This window comes from Pelodiscus sinensis, chromosome 1 (genome assembly GCF_049634645.1).
Source record: "Pelodiscus sinensis isolate JC-2024 chromosome 1, ASM4963464v1, whole genome shotgun sequence".
NCBI classification, from domain to species: domain Eukaryota; kingdom Metazoa; phylum Chordata; order Testudines; family Trionychidae; genus Pelodiscus; species Pelodiscus sinensis.
The window spans coordinates 248,395,994-248,413,928 of NC_134711.1; the positions used below are offsets into that span (position 1 = coordinate 248,395,994).

The window sequence follows — 17,935 nt, forward strand, 5'->3', positions numbered from 1 at the left end:
AGAATATGGAAAATCAAATAAAAGAAAACAACATGACAATAACTTCCCTATACTAATTAGCATATTGGGGGGTTGATCTACTCCCTAACAATAAATAAATAAATACATTTAAAAAGACAGTAAAGTAATACAAATTTTAAACTGTTCATCACAGTCACAATATCACCTCTCATTTGAACTGTCAGGAGGAACCACACACGGTACATCTTATACTAAGGCTTCCTTTACACAAGTAGTGATATATTTGATGTGATTTTGAAAAAGCAGCCTATGATTTTGCAGCCTGATTTTTTTTGTCTGCAATTTTAAAAGCATAAGTAATTGGGCGTGCTTTTAATATTACTGACTGATCAACAAAGGATCTGTGAACAGAAACTAGTTTGCAGGTTTAGTGACATAAAATGCACCTATATATATTGAGGAAAATACATAATTTTTTTAATACACTGTTAGATAACCATACCAGTGAAACCCATTAGCGCCCCCTCTCTTGACTGTCTACGGAGCCCATCTTCATCTCGGAAATCAATATAAACAATGTCTATAGCTTGTAGGTCGAAAGCCTTTGCTGTGACAATAACTTTTTGCCTGGCGTATAAAATATCATGAGTATCTTTACTATTTGTAGCACCTAAGAAAATAATGAACACAAAAAAATTAACTTTGTTTTTAAAATCTCATTTCAAACTTTTCAATAGAAAATGTCTTTGAGTTTTCATTTATATCATTTTTTAAAAGAAAAAAATTGAGGGATACAAAGGTATCCTGACCAAGTGTTGTACAGAAATCACTTACATAGTTTAGTTGAGCAAATATTAAACTTTTCCAGAAACAATATTTTCTTTGTGTATTAGCTTCAGAAATGTAAGGTATGATTTAGTTCAAATCATAGATCCTGAGACTGAGGACAATGGAAGTGTTGGCTGAGCAAGGGCTGCAGGATTCCATCTTCAGTAATTATTTGCTTCTATTACTTATTGTAATGGCACTGAAAAGCGTTACACCAAGAGAAGCATTACACAGATGGACATACTATGTCTAACAAAATGGTTAAAAACTCACACTGAGAACAGAATTGCACTTTCCTTGTTTGTGATTGTTGCCATAAATGATGTTCTTAGAAAAATATTTAAACTTTAATATTTGGATGGGAAAATTTGAAAAATTATGGGATGACTTTTGAGAGGGACAAAAGCATTCACAAGATTTCATGAGTTCAGTTTATCAGATAAAAACATTCTCATGAGAATCTTGGTGTGAAAAAATAAAAATCTGTTCTCTTTTCCTTAGGGTCACTGTTCAGATACAGATGCTCAATTTGTATAAATAATTTGTTGTTAATTGTTACATTAGAAAATGTACACATTTCATTATGACTTTGATCCTTCTCAATTGTACTTGTTTTTAAGCAGTGCATACCTCAATCAGATTAAAAAGTCTTTTAGCAGATAATGTCTCTGTTTAGTAAATAATTTACAAAAGGAATTTTGAAATATTTCTGGCTTTGGAGGTACCAGTTTAACACAAGTCTATGAGGCGATATGACTGTTTTGATGTAGAAAGTATTTATAGTACATTTATTAAACATAATAAGGAAGTATTGTGAGTAATATCAAAATACACTTCAGTGTAAACCATGTTAAAAACAGACATGAAAATTTGTCTTGAAATATGTTTTTTGGGAGAATATACAGATTGATGGTCATATAAATATTACAGTTTAAAATAAGCTTAATTATTCAACAGGTTTTTAAATTTTAGCTACAGTTGTAACAAGAAGAATAGGAAAAAGCCGGTGTTTTGTAAATCACAGTTTTATCAAACTCTGGATTTCAAAATTTCAATGACATAATTTACATTAATAAAACTTATGCAGAAAAGTGGGAAAATGTACCAGTATAAGTATGTGCAGAATCATATGTTTAGAGTTCTTTAGAGTGCAGTCAGGACAAGTGGTTAAAATACCATTGATATTCTCAACTACAAATGTCATACATTTTAAATAAATAAACAAGTCAGAACCTATGCTGGCACGAAAATCTTCTCCTCCAAAGACTACTGCATCCAAATGAAGGCCAACTTGGGATCCTATTCTTAATGTTTCTTCACAGACTGCCTTCAAATAAGAACACAACATTAATTTCTCCTGGAATGCAGGGATGACAGAAACATATTGTACCAACTCATTTTATTATCAAAATTTTGAACTCTTTCAGCTAAAATAGCTCAAACTAAACAAAATACTGTCACTACTAAACTGCACAGAATATCTTAAAATGATGCAGAGCAAAATCTAAAACAATATGTCTACATATGAACATATATACGGTAGCTACAGCATACAATTCTGGATTTCTTACCCTTTTTTCCCCTTCAAATATGAATGAGCTTACCACAATGCCATGGATACTACTGTGATTGGCACTTCAGAAATGTATGTAATTACAGTAAACTAAGTACTTATTAAATACTGTCCAAAATAAGCACATGTACTTTACCTCAAGAGTTTATGCTTTGGCATGTAATAATTTTGCATCAGAAACAAAGACCAGAATCTCTTTTATTAAATAAATAATAGTTGGAGGTTTCAACGTGTTGTGGATTCCTTACTGGAAGAATTCTTTACTGGAGAATTTAAAATCTTTAATACTGTCAAATACAACTAAGAGATAGGTATGCAAAATCAAAAATGCAACAAGTAGTGCAGAGGTGTATTAATGTAAAAACAAGCAGCATTTAAAGGTATTATATATAAAAAAATACATGTCAACATTATTACTATTTTATAAAAGAAGATTTTGATATTAATAGTCTTGAAACATACGGTATGCCTAGAGAGACAGATGTAATTACAAATTGTACTACTGGGCATCCATATGGGAGAGCTGGTGAGATAAGAAATTAGTAGTACTAGTAGTATATACAGTATATTTTAAGATGAAACTCTCCTGCCAGCACCAAGAACTATGGTATTTATTAGGAATTCTACTATAAAATATCACAGACACAAAATTCTAAACAATTTAAATTTAAAATAAAATCTCTCTGAGTACTGACAGTGAATATGAATGTTTGTCTTGTAATATTTTAAATTATTTTCCAAGATATATTTAAGGTATGCAGTAAGAGTAAATGTTTTTTGCTATATATATACACATAGACAATGAGGCTTCTCAGCAGCTCTTGAAACACTTTATATATACAAGTTTTGAATTACTCTGAAACTTTTCTTTGAAGCTTTAGGAGAAGAATATTGCATTTCCAGTGAGTGCATTTGATTTTCCATTTCATCATCATTGGTATTCCCTGTAGAAACACAGGCTAAATACTGAGACTGGGGGCCATTTGTATTTCATGAGCATCAAGTCAGTCAATTTGCAAATAATACTGAGGAAGATTTAGAAAATCTTTATACAAGACAAAGAAAAAATATAATTTGAATTTAAGTGAGCCTGAGAATAAAACATTCATGTTGTTCAGATGTTGGGTACTTTAGAACTTCAGTTACACGTCTAAGTGCAGAACACACCTATGAGCACAAATATGAAATATTATTATTTGTTCTCAGAGCTATAATATGAATTTTGAAGTATTTTATAATGAGAATCCACAATAAAAACACTATGGTAAAATTACTGAAATGATGAAAAGTTTATTTATAAATACAGTTATAAAAAGTCAACTATGCTACTTACTAAACAATCAATTTTACAACAACAATTCAAGCTTTCCAGATAATTTCAAAGAATATCTCCATATTTTGAAAAAATCAAATGTAAAAGTAAAACAAAAATTATTTCACAGGGTTTTATTATATGGTCTTTACGTATTATCTGGTATTGGCATTTTACTGACATATTTTGGATTTTGTTATGGCCTTTACAGAAACAGAAACAAACTTTTCAGAGGACTGTAATCCCTTTTTTGTCATTGCTCCTATTTAGATACATTTCTTATTTAAAGGACATAAAATATTTAACATACATCTAGGTCGCCGATAGGATAAAATATGAACTCTTTACCACATCAAGGTTCCTTACCTTAAAATTGAGCAACCCCATTGCAGTTTCCACAAAAGGGATTAAATTCATTGGTTCTACAAGTGGTCGGCCTTTTAAGTGATATAAAAATTTGTCTGTAAACTAAAACCAGAACAACATTAAAAGTGACTAAAGAAAAAAATTCATTTACAAATATCCACATGCACATGCACCTTTTCAGACATTTCACCTGGCTGCAATGACAAAACAAAACCAGAACTGTAATAAAAAAATGCTCAAGCTTTCAACCATGTCTGTTCTGAGGCCTACAATTCTGAATTGCAATATTACCGTATATTTTGAAGTTTAAGGGTTTAATTGTAAAAATATTTACTTAACACCTAGCACCCTGATGGAGTTAAATGCAAATCAGCAGGCCCTTAAAAACAATCAAGTATTGATATACCTGACGTCCTGTTTTGTTTCATGTCTAATACTAACATCACTGTAACTGTTCCGCAGCCTTCTAAGTGGCATCCATATTATTCATTACGGCACCGTTACCCTTTGTTCACTAGGCTTTTCTTCATAATTTTTAGCTTACCTAGGAAGGCCTTAAAAAGGAAGTTTAATTCTTTGAAGACCAAAGCTTTCCAATTTTTTCCATGAGACCAGTTCACAGCTAGCTCTGAGCTGCCAGTGGGGTAGCCCAAATTCCAAAATCTATCATCTGGAAACATACAAAAGCTCTTGCACATATTTTTCTCCTTTCAAAAGAAAAAAACCCCCTATATTGTAAATCTATTATGTCTGTCTAGATCTAGTAATTTGTGAGGAGATAAACATATCACAGGTATGGTAGAAGATATTTTAGTAAATAAAGACAAAAATAACACATGCATCCATTTTAAATTTAAGGAATATGCAACCATTAATGGATATCAAAGGAAAAGGGAATTTTAATCATCTCTCCATTCAGTCTCAGTTGGGTAAATCATATCTAAGAGATTTGCATAAATATAAACCATCAAAGACTTTTCATCTTCAAAGGGGGTTTCAAGACCCTATAAGCTTTGTACTGTAATCATCACAGGTCACAACCCTGCAGGAATAAGGCTGCTATGGCAACATAAAAAACTAATGCTTAAGGCTTAGCATAATATTCTGACTAATAGAAAGGAAACTCATTTTAAAAGCTGGCAGCCTATTTACCAGAAGCTGGATTAGAGGTGTTATTTCCCCTTTTAGCTTCCCTCCCTCACCCCTCCCCAAAAGAAAGGAAAATCTAATCACTGAGATCTTTAAAAAGCTTTCGAGCAATTTGCAGTAACTTTACAATTGGGCCAAAATAAATCACAGCTTTTCGCGATGAAGAATTCTGCCTTCCCCACATTTTTCTGTGCATCATCATCATCATCATCAAAATCTCTTCTGTAACTTTTCTCCAAAGAAGTCAGCTAAAATATATAGAATTAAGAAAATCACAGCAATTCAGATGCATATATGTACAGTGTCTTAGGTAGAGCAATAGAAAATCGTAAATTTCATACAGGTCAGAGTAGGAACATTGGAAGCAGTGCACTAAAACAATTTCAGCTTTAGTTCTGAAGATCCCTGTATGATTTTGACTTTTAAAAATAATTTAAAAAAATGAATGGACAGTAGGGGTTGGTAACTTAGATGAAGGTTTAAATGGAAGAACTCGTTAGATTTCAAACATTTAAATAGCCACCTTGTTAGGTTTCTTTAAAAATGCTCCATTTTAATATCTTTTACTTTGAAGATAAAAAAGAGAATTTTTAATTAAATACTGTCTCCTTCCTCTTTCTTTTTATAATTTGTTATAAGCACTAATACAAAAGGTAACTAGTGGAGAAGTTTCAATTAATTTTTTCAAAAGGAGACGATTAAATGTTTCCGGCCTGGTAAAGTGTTCATTTCAGTGAGGGAGGGAGGGGGGAAAAAAGAGAGGGGGAAAAACACAAAGATTGGGGAGGGGATGAAGTAGCAGGCCTCAGCAATTCTTTCAATTCCAGTGCACACCCAATAGTGTGTTGGGAAGAATGCACACTGTTCAGGATTTGTGGGAGAATTGTCCCATGACAAAAGAGGGAGAGTTACGCTTGTTATAGTCCAATAAGCCATGCCAGTCAAACAAGTACCCATACTAGGGACAAAAGGAAAGCAAGAGATTCTCACACAAAAGAAAACAAGTAAGCCCATCTTTTAGTTGTGCATCAGCCTCCAGGTTTTATGTTTCACATAAAAAAATGAGCAGAAAAATAAACAGCAAAAGGCTTCTGTTATTTCAAAAAATTAAACATTTTTAAAAACTGTGTTATTAAATCCAACATGTTCTCTGTTACCAAAATGCAACAGATCAAACATACAGACAATAAGACGTAAGCTAGTGCTATTTTATTTTCAAATGGGATGATGATAGGTATGAAAATTAGCCATTGGGGGATGGGAGGGACAAAGTCTTCAGATTTCATACCAATGCAAAACCAATATTAGGTACTAGTGAGGCTCCTGTCATTTTGGAAGCATGAATATTCATAAATGACAAATTATGTCTAACACTTACATGGTTGTAAACCTTGAAAGGTATTTTCTAGTTAATTTAATTAAATCGTGGTGTAAGGGGACATACCTTCCATTAGAAACAGGGAAGACTGAAGGTACACTATTACAAATGGACAAGTACTGTAATATAACTAACATATTTGTTCAGTTTTAGTTACATATACTATCTTAAAAGCTTGATCAAGGTTAGATGTTGGGATTAAACCTGATAATAATACATCTTTCATTGCAGGTCACATAAATTTTAGATACTCCCTATACTTGTGGTTTTCAAAAGTATGGAACTGCATAATGAAACATTATTCCTTAGCAGCGTTTTGCAGAAATAATGGTATCGCTAAATAAAATGTACCTCTTCTTAACAATTAAAACAATTATAGCATAATTAGGCCTATTTCAAAGTTTTCTTAAGTAATTTGACATGCCAACCATTTACATTTCAGGTTTTTATTGGCTAAAAAGTCATTCATGAAACACAAACACACCTGTCAGCAATTAAAAAGGAAGAAATAGAGAACTGTTCAGGAAATAATATCTGTGGTAATTAAAAACACTAGTTAAAAGCTTCCTGTTGGTTCCTTTAGTTGCCCCAAAGGAGTGACCTTTTCCTTTCCCTCCCCATTTTTTCATATGTTGCTAACATGTTTTCTCCATCTACAACTTCCCAGGCATGTACATAAAACATATTGACATACAGAATCTTTTCAGGTGTCAGTGAAGGTTCAGAGTTTGATAGAATGGAACAAATCAAATGATTACACATTTTCTTCTATATTTTGATAACATATTGTAACATAGTTATTCTTTTTATCAATTACAGTGCTAAGAAAACTAGTTTTCCTTAAAAACTAATGTTGCTACATGTATGCTTGGTGTACAGCTCCAGACTATGAACATTTTAATGGAAATGTTAGTGTTTTCTTTCCTAGATACAAACATTGTCCCATGATAACATTCTTTGTAACTCTAGCTCATTGGTCCCTATGGCTCCTTCTAAATTGGCCCCAAGTCTTCAATCCAAAACTATGATTATGACAATTTGATAACTACTCACCCATCTTATTTCTTCAGCATTTTCAACTTTTGGCAGCATCAGGCTTGAAGGAAGAACACTGGACCTCAAAAGGACCTCGAGATCTTGTTCTGCAAGACCACTGGACACTGAATTGATCCTAACGCACTTTTCAGTTTGGCCAAACGCAAACTCTTTCAGTGTTTTCACAACTGTCAGCCTTGCTTCTCCCTAGAATATACATATTTTTAAAAATTAAGTTTATTTTCTCTTGATAGAAAAACTTACCGAGCAGAAATCATATCAAACTGATGAAAAAATGAAGCCAACAATATAAAAATCAATTTACCATAATATTAATTACTGTTTGCCTTTTGTTATACCTTTCATAGCCAATACCCCCAGAATGTTAGTTTTAGCAATATATTTACAACTGATAGTAAATACTCAATTTTCACATCTGCTTAATAATAGGATTACTACAGTACTTGAAGAAAACATCAATTTCATGTTTAAAGGTATTGAAAAATGTCTAACAAACACAAATCTTTAAACTGGCATCTTTCTATACCAATAGTTTTCATATAGCCAAAAATGGAATAAGAGAATTGCATAAAATAATAATATCTTCAATTAATATCTGTATAATTCTAATGGACCACAATAACATTATAGTTATCAGTATGCAGACTTATATACTTATTTTTTGTTTTGATGTATCATTATCCTTTTTATTCATTAAGCTGTATGAATGCTTGCAGTTGAGTAGGCAACTCACACATGAAAGTAATACCATGCAATCCAAAATAATATGCAGATTTTTCTGGAAACTCTGACTGATAGTGAAAAAGATACTCTATGTTATCAACAAAAATAAAAACTCCAAAAACATTTTCCAACTGACACACTTCACAAAAATGGTGACAGAGGAAAGTTTATTTATCTGTCCAATACTTGATTTGCATTCAGAATACTTACATCCTTTGCTGAAATGAAACACTTCTATTGGCGTCAAGAAAAAAGGGAAAGAAAAAAAAAGAAAAGAAAAGAAAGCACTTGAGCTCACTACTTCCTGCCAATTTCAGTTTCAAAAACAAATTCCTTCAACTTGCCAACAGCCCTTAACAAATTCTCATTGTGAAAATGAACACTTATCAAAAGTAGTTTCATTTGTGAAGAGTTTTTATGGTACTAATAAAACTTTAAAGCTTCTGACTCATGATTACTTAAAAAACTGTTTTAACAATATACAGCCATCTGAACAGAAATACTTATTTAGAAAATAGAAGAAAACAGAAAAAAATCATCAAAGTTAATAATGAGACTAATACTAATCAGCAAGACAACACATGACAGTAGATTTAAACCAGACGGATACAAATCTCTGCCTGTGAGTAGAGGCAGAAGAGATTTCAAAATGTGGTCCGAGTTAAAGAGTGTGAGGAAACAGTAGCTTCCAGTTGTCAGGTCAGATCAGAATATGTCTCCAAGACCAGTTTAAGACAGCACTGCAGTGTACTGATTTACAAGACTTGGATTGCCAATAATTAGGATAAGTTTAGACAGAAGCAAGTGATTACTCTCACCAGTTAAAGTGAAAGAATAATGAAGCTGAAGGTTAATGAAACTTGAATCAAACAGCCTTCAGCTTTGTACTATCATCCATGTTTCTCCAAAGGTTTTAACATATGCCCATCAGCAGGATAGAAAATGACAACACAGACACACCCCTATGCTATGATACAAGGCTATATTCAGAGGTCATTTCATTAAAATATCAATACAATCAGAAACGTTATTGCTATTGTAAATGAATTCTAGCTGCCACCATTATGGAATCAACATACACATAGTTTACTGAAACATATTTAGCTGGAAAAGGACTCCAAAGGTATCTACTATTGTTTGTCTTCTGATTTCTTCAAATTGCACTATGTGATGACATCACCGGCTAATTCAAATTCCACTAAATTTTCATTGTCAGAGCAGCAATAGTTAATTTCTTAGCTGATCTGAAAGTTTGTGATCTGGTGTAGAGTGATAGTTTAAAACACATTCTCTAAACCAATTTATGCTCTTAACTAATGCCAGATAAAATGATCACAGTTTCAGTACATAATGAGCCACTTTAAAGATCTTCCAAAACTGTGCAATAAAGAAGAATCCAATTCTAATTGAGCACATATAACAGTAAAACTATACACTCTGATTTTTTCCAAATTATAATAGTGAGCAGTAGGCATTCTTGTTAGTTGTTTTCCCCCTCAGACTGTAAACCCCCATCCCATAAAAACACAGATCATGTCCTTCTAGGTATATATTTCCACACAAAACACTTATTAACAGGCTGTTGCTTTTAGTAATTTACATAAACTAAATGTGCATCCCTTTGGTACATATCCCAAAATAATCAATAACATCACTGAATTTGTACCAACCAACAAGGATGTTATTTTTTCATATTTTAATAGAGAAATATGTTACAGTTTTGCTAACACACGCATGCCATCTGTTGGGTTGAAAACAGATTCACTTTCTTAGAACGATTACATTTTAGTTGTGTCCGCTTCAGAGATAGAGATACCCCAGCAATGAAGAAGATTTTCTCCTTGATGAAATCCACCTGGTCCTCATGATCTCTAAATCCCAGTTCAGTTATGTACATTTTAATTATGGACCAGTCTGGTAGGTACCAGACCAGACTGGTAAGTATTAGCTACTCAGAAGATTCTGAGTACTTCAGCCATTCCTGAACAGGATAACATGTCCCTATTTAAATCAGTGGAAAAACTCTCATTGATTTCAGTGGTGCAGAATCAGGTCCACAGACAGGATTACCACACAAAATGTCATGGTTAAACAGGAAACTAAATGAAAAAAAAAGCACAAAACATGGATGAAAAAGGAAGAAAACTGTTTCTGCATCATTATGCAATAAAATAGTTTTTATTATTACATAATATATGAAAAAGCTCAAACTTTTAGTTAATCTACTCTCAATTTAATAATAGAGAAAAGCTTTTATATTTGCTGCAATCATATATATACAGGTTATACATAGGCCTTTGGTGTAAGAATAAACCTCTTTCTAAAGACATTACCAAAGCCCTACTACAAATGGTCAGACTTAAATAAATTTGCTCTGTGCTTTATGTCAGCACTGTATCATAAGATAATTGTCTTCAATGAATGAATGAATGAATGCATAAAAAGGAGAAAACCTGATAATTCAATAGATTATTCCCTCCCAAAATAGTCTGGGATTATTGTAGCCCAATTAGTATCTGGATTCCACACACATTGGATGCTTATAAAATAGAACGAGCTAGAAAGATGACTGACACTTCTTGTAAATAGTGATATTACTATAGTACATTAGAGTGACATCTTTCACTTGATAATCCATTCTGTGCATATTTAAATGTAGAAACAGTAGCTAATAAATGTATTATTATATTCATTCTAATATTTGATTCTCCATAGGGCACAGTTTGATTTTTGTTGCCATGTACTGCAACCAAATTGGGAAGATAAAGGTTTCGATGACGTAGCACTGCAGATAAATCAACCATCACCAAGACACAGAGACACTGAAATTAAAGAAGGGAATATGCGTGCAGTTGGTTCAATTGGCACCCATTAAAGCTAATAACTAATCATCTTCACAAGTTTCTAGCTCTGAATTATCAAATCTGCAAAGAAAACAACATCCGTCCACTTTTACACTCCAGTGGAAGAGGTGGTCCCTCGCGGCAGGGCTGCACAGTCTCGCCATCTGGAGAATAAATCGAGTGTGAAGTACAGTATAGTTTGGGACCAAGCTCCGTGGCGGCAGCTCAGCAGTTAGTTCATTAGTTCCAAACTTCCAGGGATTAGTGCGGCATCAATTCTACTGTCGGATAGGATAAGACAGACAGAATACGACATTCAAGGAAGAATGTGACAACTAAGAAGGAGCCCCTTGGGCTTATTTATAAAACTACGTAATATAAACACACCTACATAAATGACTTAAATAGTAGCATTAACACCGTTTCAGAACATCTGAATTAGCACCCTTTTTATTTTAAATTATATGTCAACATATAGAAATTTCAGCTTTGAAACAGGAGCAATGCCATAGAACTAAAAAAAAACAAACCTCAAAACACAAGCCCCCCAATCCTCCCAAACACTGGACACAACATTAATAAAGAAATAATTAAACAAAGACCCTTAGATTTATGGAATTTTTGGTATTAGGTCAACAAGGATAAGAGTTATACTTTATATATTCTTTTGTATTTGATAATATATTCTACAAACAAATCTCTCATTACTGTAATTGTTAGAGTTGTATTATCTTTGGGATGGGAGTGGCTAGGCATGTATCCCTATAAACATGTCTTGTGTTTTGTGAGTTATATCTCTATTTCACTTGATCTTCCTGGATAAACTCAGTAATTTTTTCTCAAGACCTTCATTCCTTAATGAAAAGACAGAATAAATACAAAATAAAATGAAGAGGAGGTTAAAGTGAATAATGAAAACATGTTAAAACTGATGTCTGAGACATTAGCCTTTTACCATCTCTTTGCTTTAACTCTTCATATTGAAATACAAAAATTTCATCTGCTACAATGGTAGACCAGAAGATGTCCTGTACATGACAGCCTTAACGACTTTGTATGTTTCACACAGCAACAGAAATTAATCACTATAGTCACAATTAGAATTATGTTTTGTGACACTATTAACATGGTTAAAATATGCAATTCTGATTTAATATTACTTCCCTATAGTGGATTTTTAAACAACTTGACACTGATAAATCTTTTATTATTTTTATTAGTGAGCGCTGCATAAATCTAGATTATGTCTTTTTCCGGATCTGACTCTTCAAAATGCCCTTGAATATTCATAATAATGAACGTTACTCTGGCAAAATTAGTTTGTGCAGAGGGAAAACCTGATTTTTTTTATAAGCTCTGGTTCAACAGAGGTGATAGTTGTGTAAAATAAAACATTAGGCCTCTTGGTTTCAGGTTTACAGCAGAGAATGAAAATGGAACAGAAAATCATATTTATTTTCAAGAAAGCAAAGAAAAATGTCAATGCAGAACAATTTGTTTATCTGCTGAACATTTCTCAAAACAGTAGACATAGTTCATAATATCTATTTTCTATTTTGCACCAGTCCAAAATATGAACAAACCTCTGAAAGTATATTCTCGTCTGGCTTCTAAGACTTTCAGACCAAAAAACTATCTAAAAACCCCTCATATAAACAGTAAAGCGTTCTTTACTGAAATCCATTTTTTTATCTGTTTTTTAATTCAATTCGTTGTTTGCAAGATTTTTTTAAGACACATGAAGTGGTCTCATTTATTTTGAAACACATTTTCTTTCAATAAAATAAAACAAGCAATTTATAAGAGAATGTACTGAAAACAAAAGATAAGGAAAAAGGGGGGAAGGTTTCAGAGGAGAGAGGAAACCTCTACTCAGTGTACTGTATGTTTTACACAGGATATCAGATCACAATAGTCCCTTCAGGCCTTGGAATCTATGAATCTATGTGCTTCTTTTCTTCTTCTGCAGTTTTGGCAAATAAATATTTAGGTAATTACTGAGAAATACAATCCTCCATCTTCTCTTTTAGAACCCCTTCCCTGAAGCCTTAAAAGCTTTTTTCTCTAGCAATTTGTTTTTTTGAGACCTTCTTCTTTTACACTGTCCTTTTCCCTTCTCTGATGAGAGACATTCATTAAAACACAATGATTTTTCTTACTGTATGCATCTATAACATCTGCCTCTTTCTCTCTGCTCTACTAAATGTATTTATATGCTATCCATGGTCTATCATCTTGAAAACTGAAGCCCATTATTTCAATAACCTGCATTATGGACTAACTTGTAAAGTTAATATGCTTTGCTAGGAAATGTAAAGGCCTTACTCCTACAGCATTTTATTAAATGGGGTTTCTTTCCAATAATCAAACAATGCATTGTTGAACAGCATTTTTCATATTTTTTTCTGTTTTAAAAGAACAGTACATTTTAAAACTCTCTAAATGTATTGGCAGCTCTTCCTTTGATTTAGGCTCACTGAGCTTCCTCACCTCCCCCACTCCAGTGTGGAAATGAGTGGACTCCTGAAGTTACTCAGTGGCATCCACCTGACATCATCAGAGTTGGACAACTTCCATATATGACCGTCAGGAGGTGTCTTGGCTTGAATCGCCACAAAAGTGAGGGAATCAGAAAATTAAAATCTGAATTCCACAAGGTCAGCAGCCCAGAATCCAGGGTTTATGTATCCTGATTAAAGTTCCTGGATGCTGGACTACGTAAATTTGCTGAAACTCTGAGGAGCCACGATAGCTGCTGCTGAGAGAACTATTGCAAGTGATTTAAATATTTTTTACAAATTGTGTGTAATTTTTTTCCCAACATTTATATCTTTCATATAATCAAAGCAATGTGGCATTTTAAAAGGAGGTCACTATGATGAGATGTATACAAACATGCCTGTAGTCTTAAAATGTAGCCTAAATCTCTCTTCGTGTGCAATAACAATACTTAGCTCTCATGGCACTTTTCATGTGTGTGAACATTGTGGCTGTGTCTACACCGCACCCCTTTTCCGGAAAAGGGATGCAGATTAGACACTTCAGAATAGCAAAATCCGCGGGGGATTTAAATATCCCCCGTAGTATTTGCATTTACATGGCTGCCGCTTTTTTCCGGCTTGGGGATAAGCCAGAGAAAAGCGCCAGTCTAGACGTGATTCTCTGGAAAATAAGCCCTTTTCCGGAGGATTTTTTATTCCCCCGCGGATTTTGCTATTCCGAAGTGTCTAATCTGCATCCCTTTTCCGGAAAAGGGGTGCACTGTAGACACAGCCTGTATGTATTTTGATTTATGCATTTAGATTGTGTGTAGCACCAGTATTCAAAAGTTGTGTGATAAGCGTGCTATGTACGATAGGTCCAATGAGATAATCTTGTCCACCCACTGAGGAGGCTATTCTTCTATCTGCCAACTTTTATAAACACTTATGAAAGAGATGTAAACAACCTTTCAATTAAAACAAATCAAACTCACACTATTTTCAGGTGGCTGCAAGATGTACTCTTTACTTCTCCCTCACCCCCCAGCTTTCTGAGGGTGCTTTTCACTGTGTGACAGATTAGCATCACAAATGAAAATGCTTTAGAAGCATTAGTGTTAATTAGTCTTCCCGGACAGTATGAATGAGCTGCTGTATGATGAAATGATGCAACAAAATTTTTTGTCTGATGTAATCAATAATGAAACACTGCAACATTTTTTATAGTGTCACAGGAACTCAACCATATGTCCTCATGAATTATTTTTATGTAAAAACAGTGGCATAATATGTAACAAGCTAAAAATGAAAATGTTTGCAACTCATCTTTTTAAAGTAAGTGTGAATTGAAAACACGTCCATTTTTGTTGGCATTCCTAATTAATATTATCAGCATACTCCTCATTCTAGCTAAATATTAGCAAGAGAAAAGTGACTTGCTCCATGTTCAGTAGCTGATTGTTGATGCAATTATTTTAAGTGAAGGACAGATCAAGGGTCTCAAAGACCAGAGAAGATTTATGTTCTAAACAGCCATTTAGTCATCTCTTCATTATTTTAATACAATGTCCAAAACCAAAAATACATAATAAATATAGGGAAATGAGGAAATACAACATAAAAGAAAAATTAAAAGGCCAATAAAAGTCTAGATGGCAGGGGAAGTACAGCAACTGAGAAACTAGAATTATATGATGCATCTGTTACAAAAATAGATGCTTCAGTGGGGGTACTCAAATTGTATGACAGCTCTATAAGTAGAAAACACAGAGGGCCAAACTACTTATCCTTGTTTATTCAGCAATAGCCAGCCCATAAGCATCAACAAGCTTCACAAGACCTACTGTGGACCAGGCTAAGGAAGAAGAGTCAGCGTGCTGCAAATGGAGGAGGGAACCTGCACCCATTCTGCAGGCTGAAGCCATAGAGCTGCTTGCTTAGTGGTGAAGAACCCAAGCTGATGAGAATTCTGAATGCGCAGTCCATCATTCATCCAGACCTGGTCTTTCTCTCTCCCCTCTGCTGGGGCTGCAGGGATAATCACTGCCCTCGGGCCACAATATCTTGATGTGGAAGGATGAGAGTCAGAATGGGATGCTGTCCATTTAAAATCACAAAGACAGATCATATCCTTCAGCAGACAATGTCAGAGATGTTTCCTTGGTGGGAAGGTGCACTGTCTTATATCCACTAATTCCAATATGTCTTGGGGATGGGGAAATCTACCTCTTGATAGCTTTCCAAATTGCTGACAGACAGTTTAAGCTTGGGGTATTTAAGGAACTCTGAGTTTTGTTGATACCTAGTATTTCACTTTTGAACTATTGTTTTGTTCTTGATTGGCGTGTCACATGTAGTGGACAGTGTATCTGCTAAGAACTGATCCCAGCCTTGCTCAGATAATGCTTTCTTGCCAAAAGCATTAGCTGAAATATTCCAAACCCTTATCTTTAGACAAAACATCAGCATGTTTCTGTCTGCACTTGATTTGGCCATCACCCTTATATAATTCCCACAACTGTTTAAGTTTACTATCTTTTAGAATTCTGGAATGTAAATAAACCACTGTATAGATACATGTTCTCTGATTACAAATTTCCTCCCATACATAAAAATGGCCAATAGCTTTAATAGTTGTCATAAAGCTATTCCTGGTGGCACAAACATTTCTCTTTGCAGCATTGTGAAAGTCTATATTAACCAATTGCTTTCCCCATACCTTCTCTTTCTTGAAACAAAACTATCTGTAATATGTAAGTACTTAAATCTTTCTCTATCAGGCAAGGTGTTTTAAAATAAAGAAAAGCCAGCACTTGGCACAGTCACATGTGCTTTTCTGAACTCCACAAATGCTGATTTGCACTTCTATGAACAATCAAACAGTTTTCCATACTCTATTAATTTATGCAGTGTTTTTTCTATATTGGCAAACTGTGTAATGATATTTAATAACAGGAGGAGGGGGCTCTATAAGACTCCTTATACCTGAGAGGTCAGTCAGCTCTGAATTGCCTCTGTGTTGTTTTTTTATGAGTGGACATGTTTTTCTTCCTGATCAAGTGGCCAAGAGAAAGCACATCTGTATCAAACAGTTTCCATTTCCTTAGATTCAATTTTAATCTATGAGAGGGCTAGCCGTGTTAACATGGCTAACCCTCTGATACTTGTCACCAATGCAAGGCACTGTATTTAGCTGTATGGAGTGGAAATCCATCAACTTCATGAAGAAACTTGCACAACTACAGACAGATATCATCTTCCTCTCCAAATGCAAATGGATGGACATCATACCAAATGGACTGAAGGCGAAAAATCCATTGCAATCATCATACTGTACAGACTATGGTGAGAGATTGTGCCAAACGCTCTCAAAGAAACTGAGGAACCACCTGATCAGCACACTGTACAGCAAATAGGAAAACATCAAAAAAGAGCTCTCAGATCTGGAGACTCTCGTAAAAAACCAACCTTTCACACAAACTTGCTTGGACTTTACTAAAACAAGAGGGGAGATTTATATTGCACACTTCACTTCTCTACAGAGGAAAAAGAACTGTAAGCTCTCTAAGCTCCTACTTGCCACATAGGGCCACAATAGTGGTACCTTTAACTTACCCAGCAATATCGTCAATCTATCCAACTACGCACTCAGCCCAGCAGAAGAGTCTGTCCTATCGTGGGGACTCTCTTTTTGCCCAACCACTCCCACAAACATGATACAGTTCTGCGGTGATCTGGAAGCCTACTTTTGCCGTCTCCAACTCAAGGAATACTTTCAAGACAACACTGAACAGTGCACTGACACGTGGATACCCTCCCACTAAAGTACAAGAAGAAGAATTCTGTATGGACTTTTCCTGAGGATCGAAATGACAGACCGGACCTATACATAGAATGCTTCCACCAACATGCAGAGGCAGAAATTGTGGAAAAGCAGCATTGCTTGCCCCATAACGTCAGCCATGAAGAATGCAATGCCATCCACAGCCTCAGAAACAACTCTGACATTATAATCAAAGAGGCTGATAAAGGAGGAGCAGTTATCATCATGAATAGGGCAGATACCAAAAGGAGGCTGCCAGACAACTCTCCAATGCCACATTCTGCAGGCCGCTTTCCTCAGATCCCACTAAGAAATTGCACCATCTGCTCAAGACATTCCCTACACAAGCACAGGAACAAATCTACACAGACACACCCCTAGAGCCCTGACCAGGGTTATTCTATCTATTACCCAAGATCCATAAGCCTGGAAATGGACACCCC

At 34.5% G+C, this 17,935-nt stretch overlaps 1 protein-coding gene across 2 annotated transcripts in view; it reads right to left on the minus strand.

The window, feature by feature from the left end:
* Positions 1–17,935, minus strand: part of CLYBL (citramalyl-CoA lyase) — a 270,792-nt gene that overhangs the window by 27,209 nt on the left and 225,648 nt on the right. Inside the window, exons 3-6 of one of the 2 annotated variants that reach the window (XM_075918756.1) lie at positions 7,621–7,809; positions 4,041–4,142; positions 2,023–2,116; positions 464–631 (exon numbers count right to left, since the gene is read on the minus strand). In XM_075918756.1, coding sequence (XP_075774871.1) covers positions 464–631; positions 2,023–2,116; positions 4,041–4,142; positions 7,621–7,809 — 553 coding nt within the window. Of the gene's footprint in view, positions 1–463; positions 632–1,995; positions 2,117–4,040; positions 4,143–7,620; positions 7,810–17,935 lie in introns of both variants that reach the window. The other variant, XM_075918755.1, reaches the window with a different exon arrangement.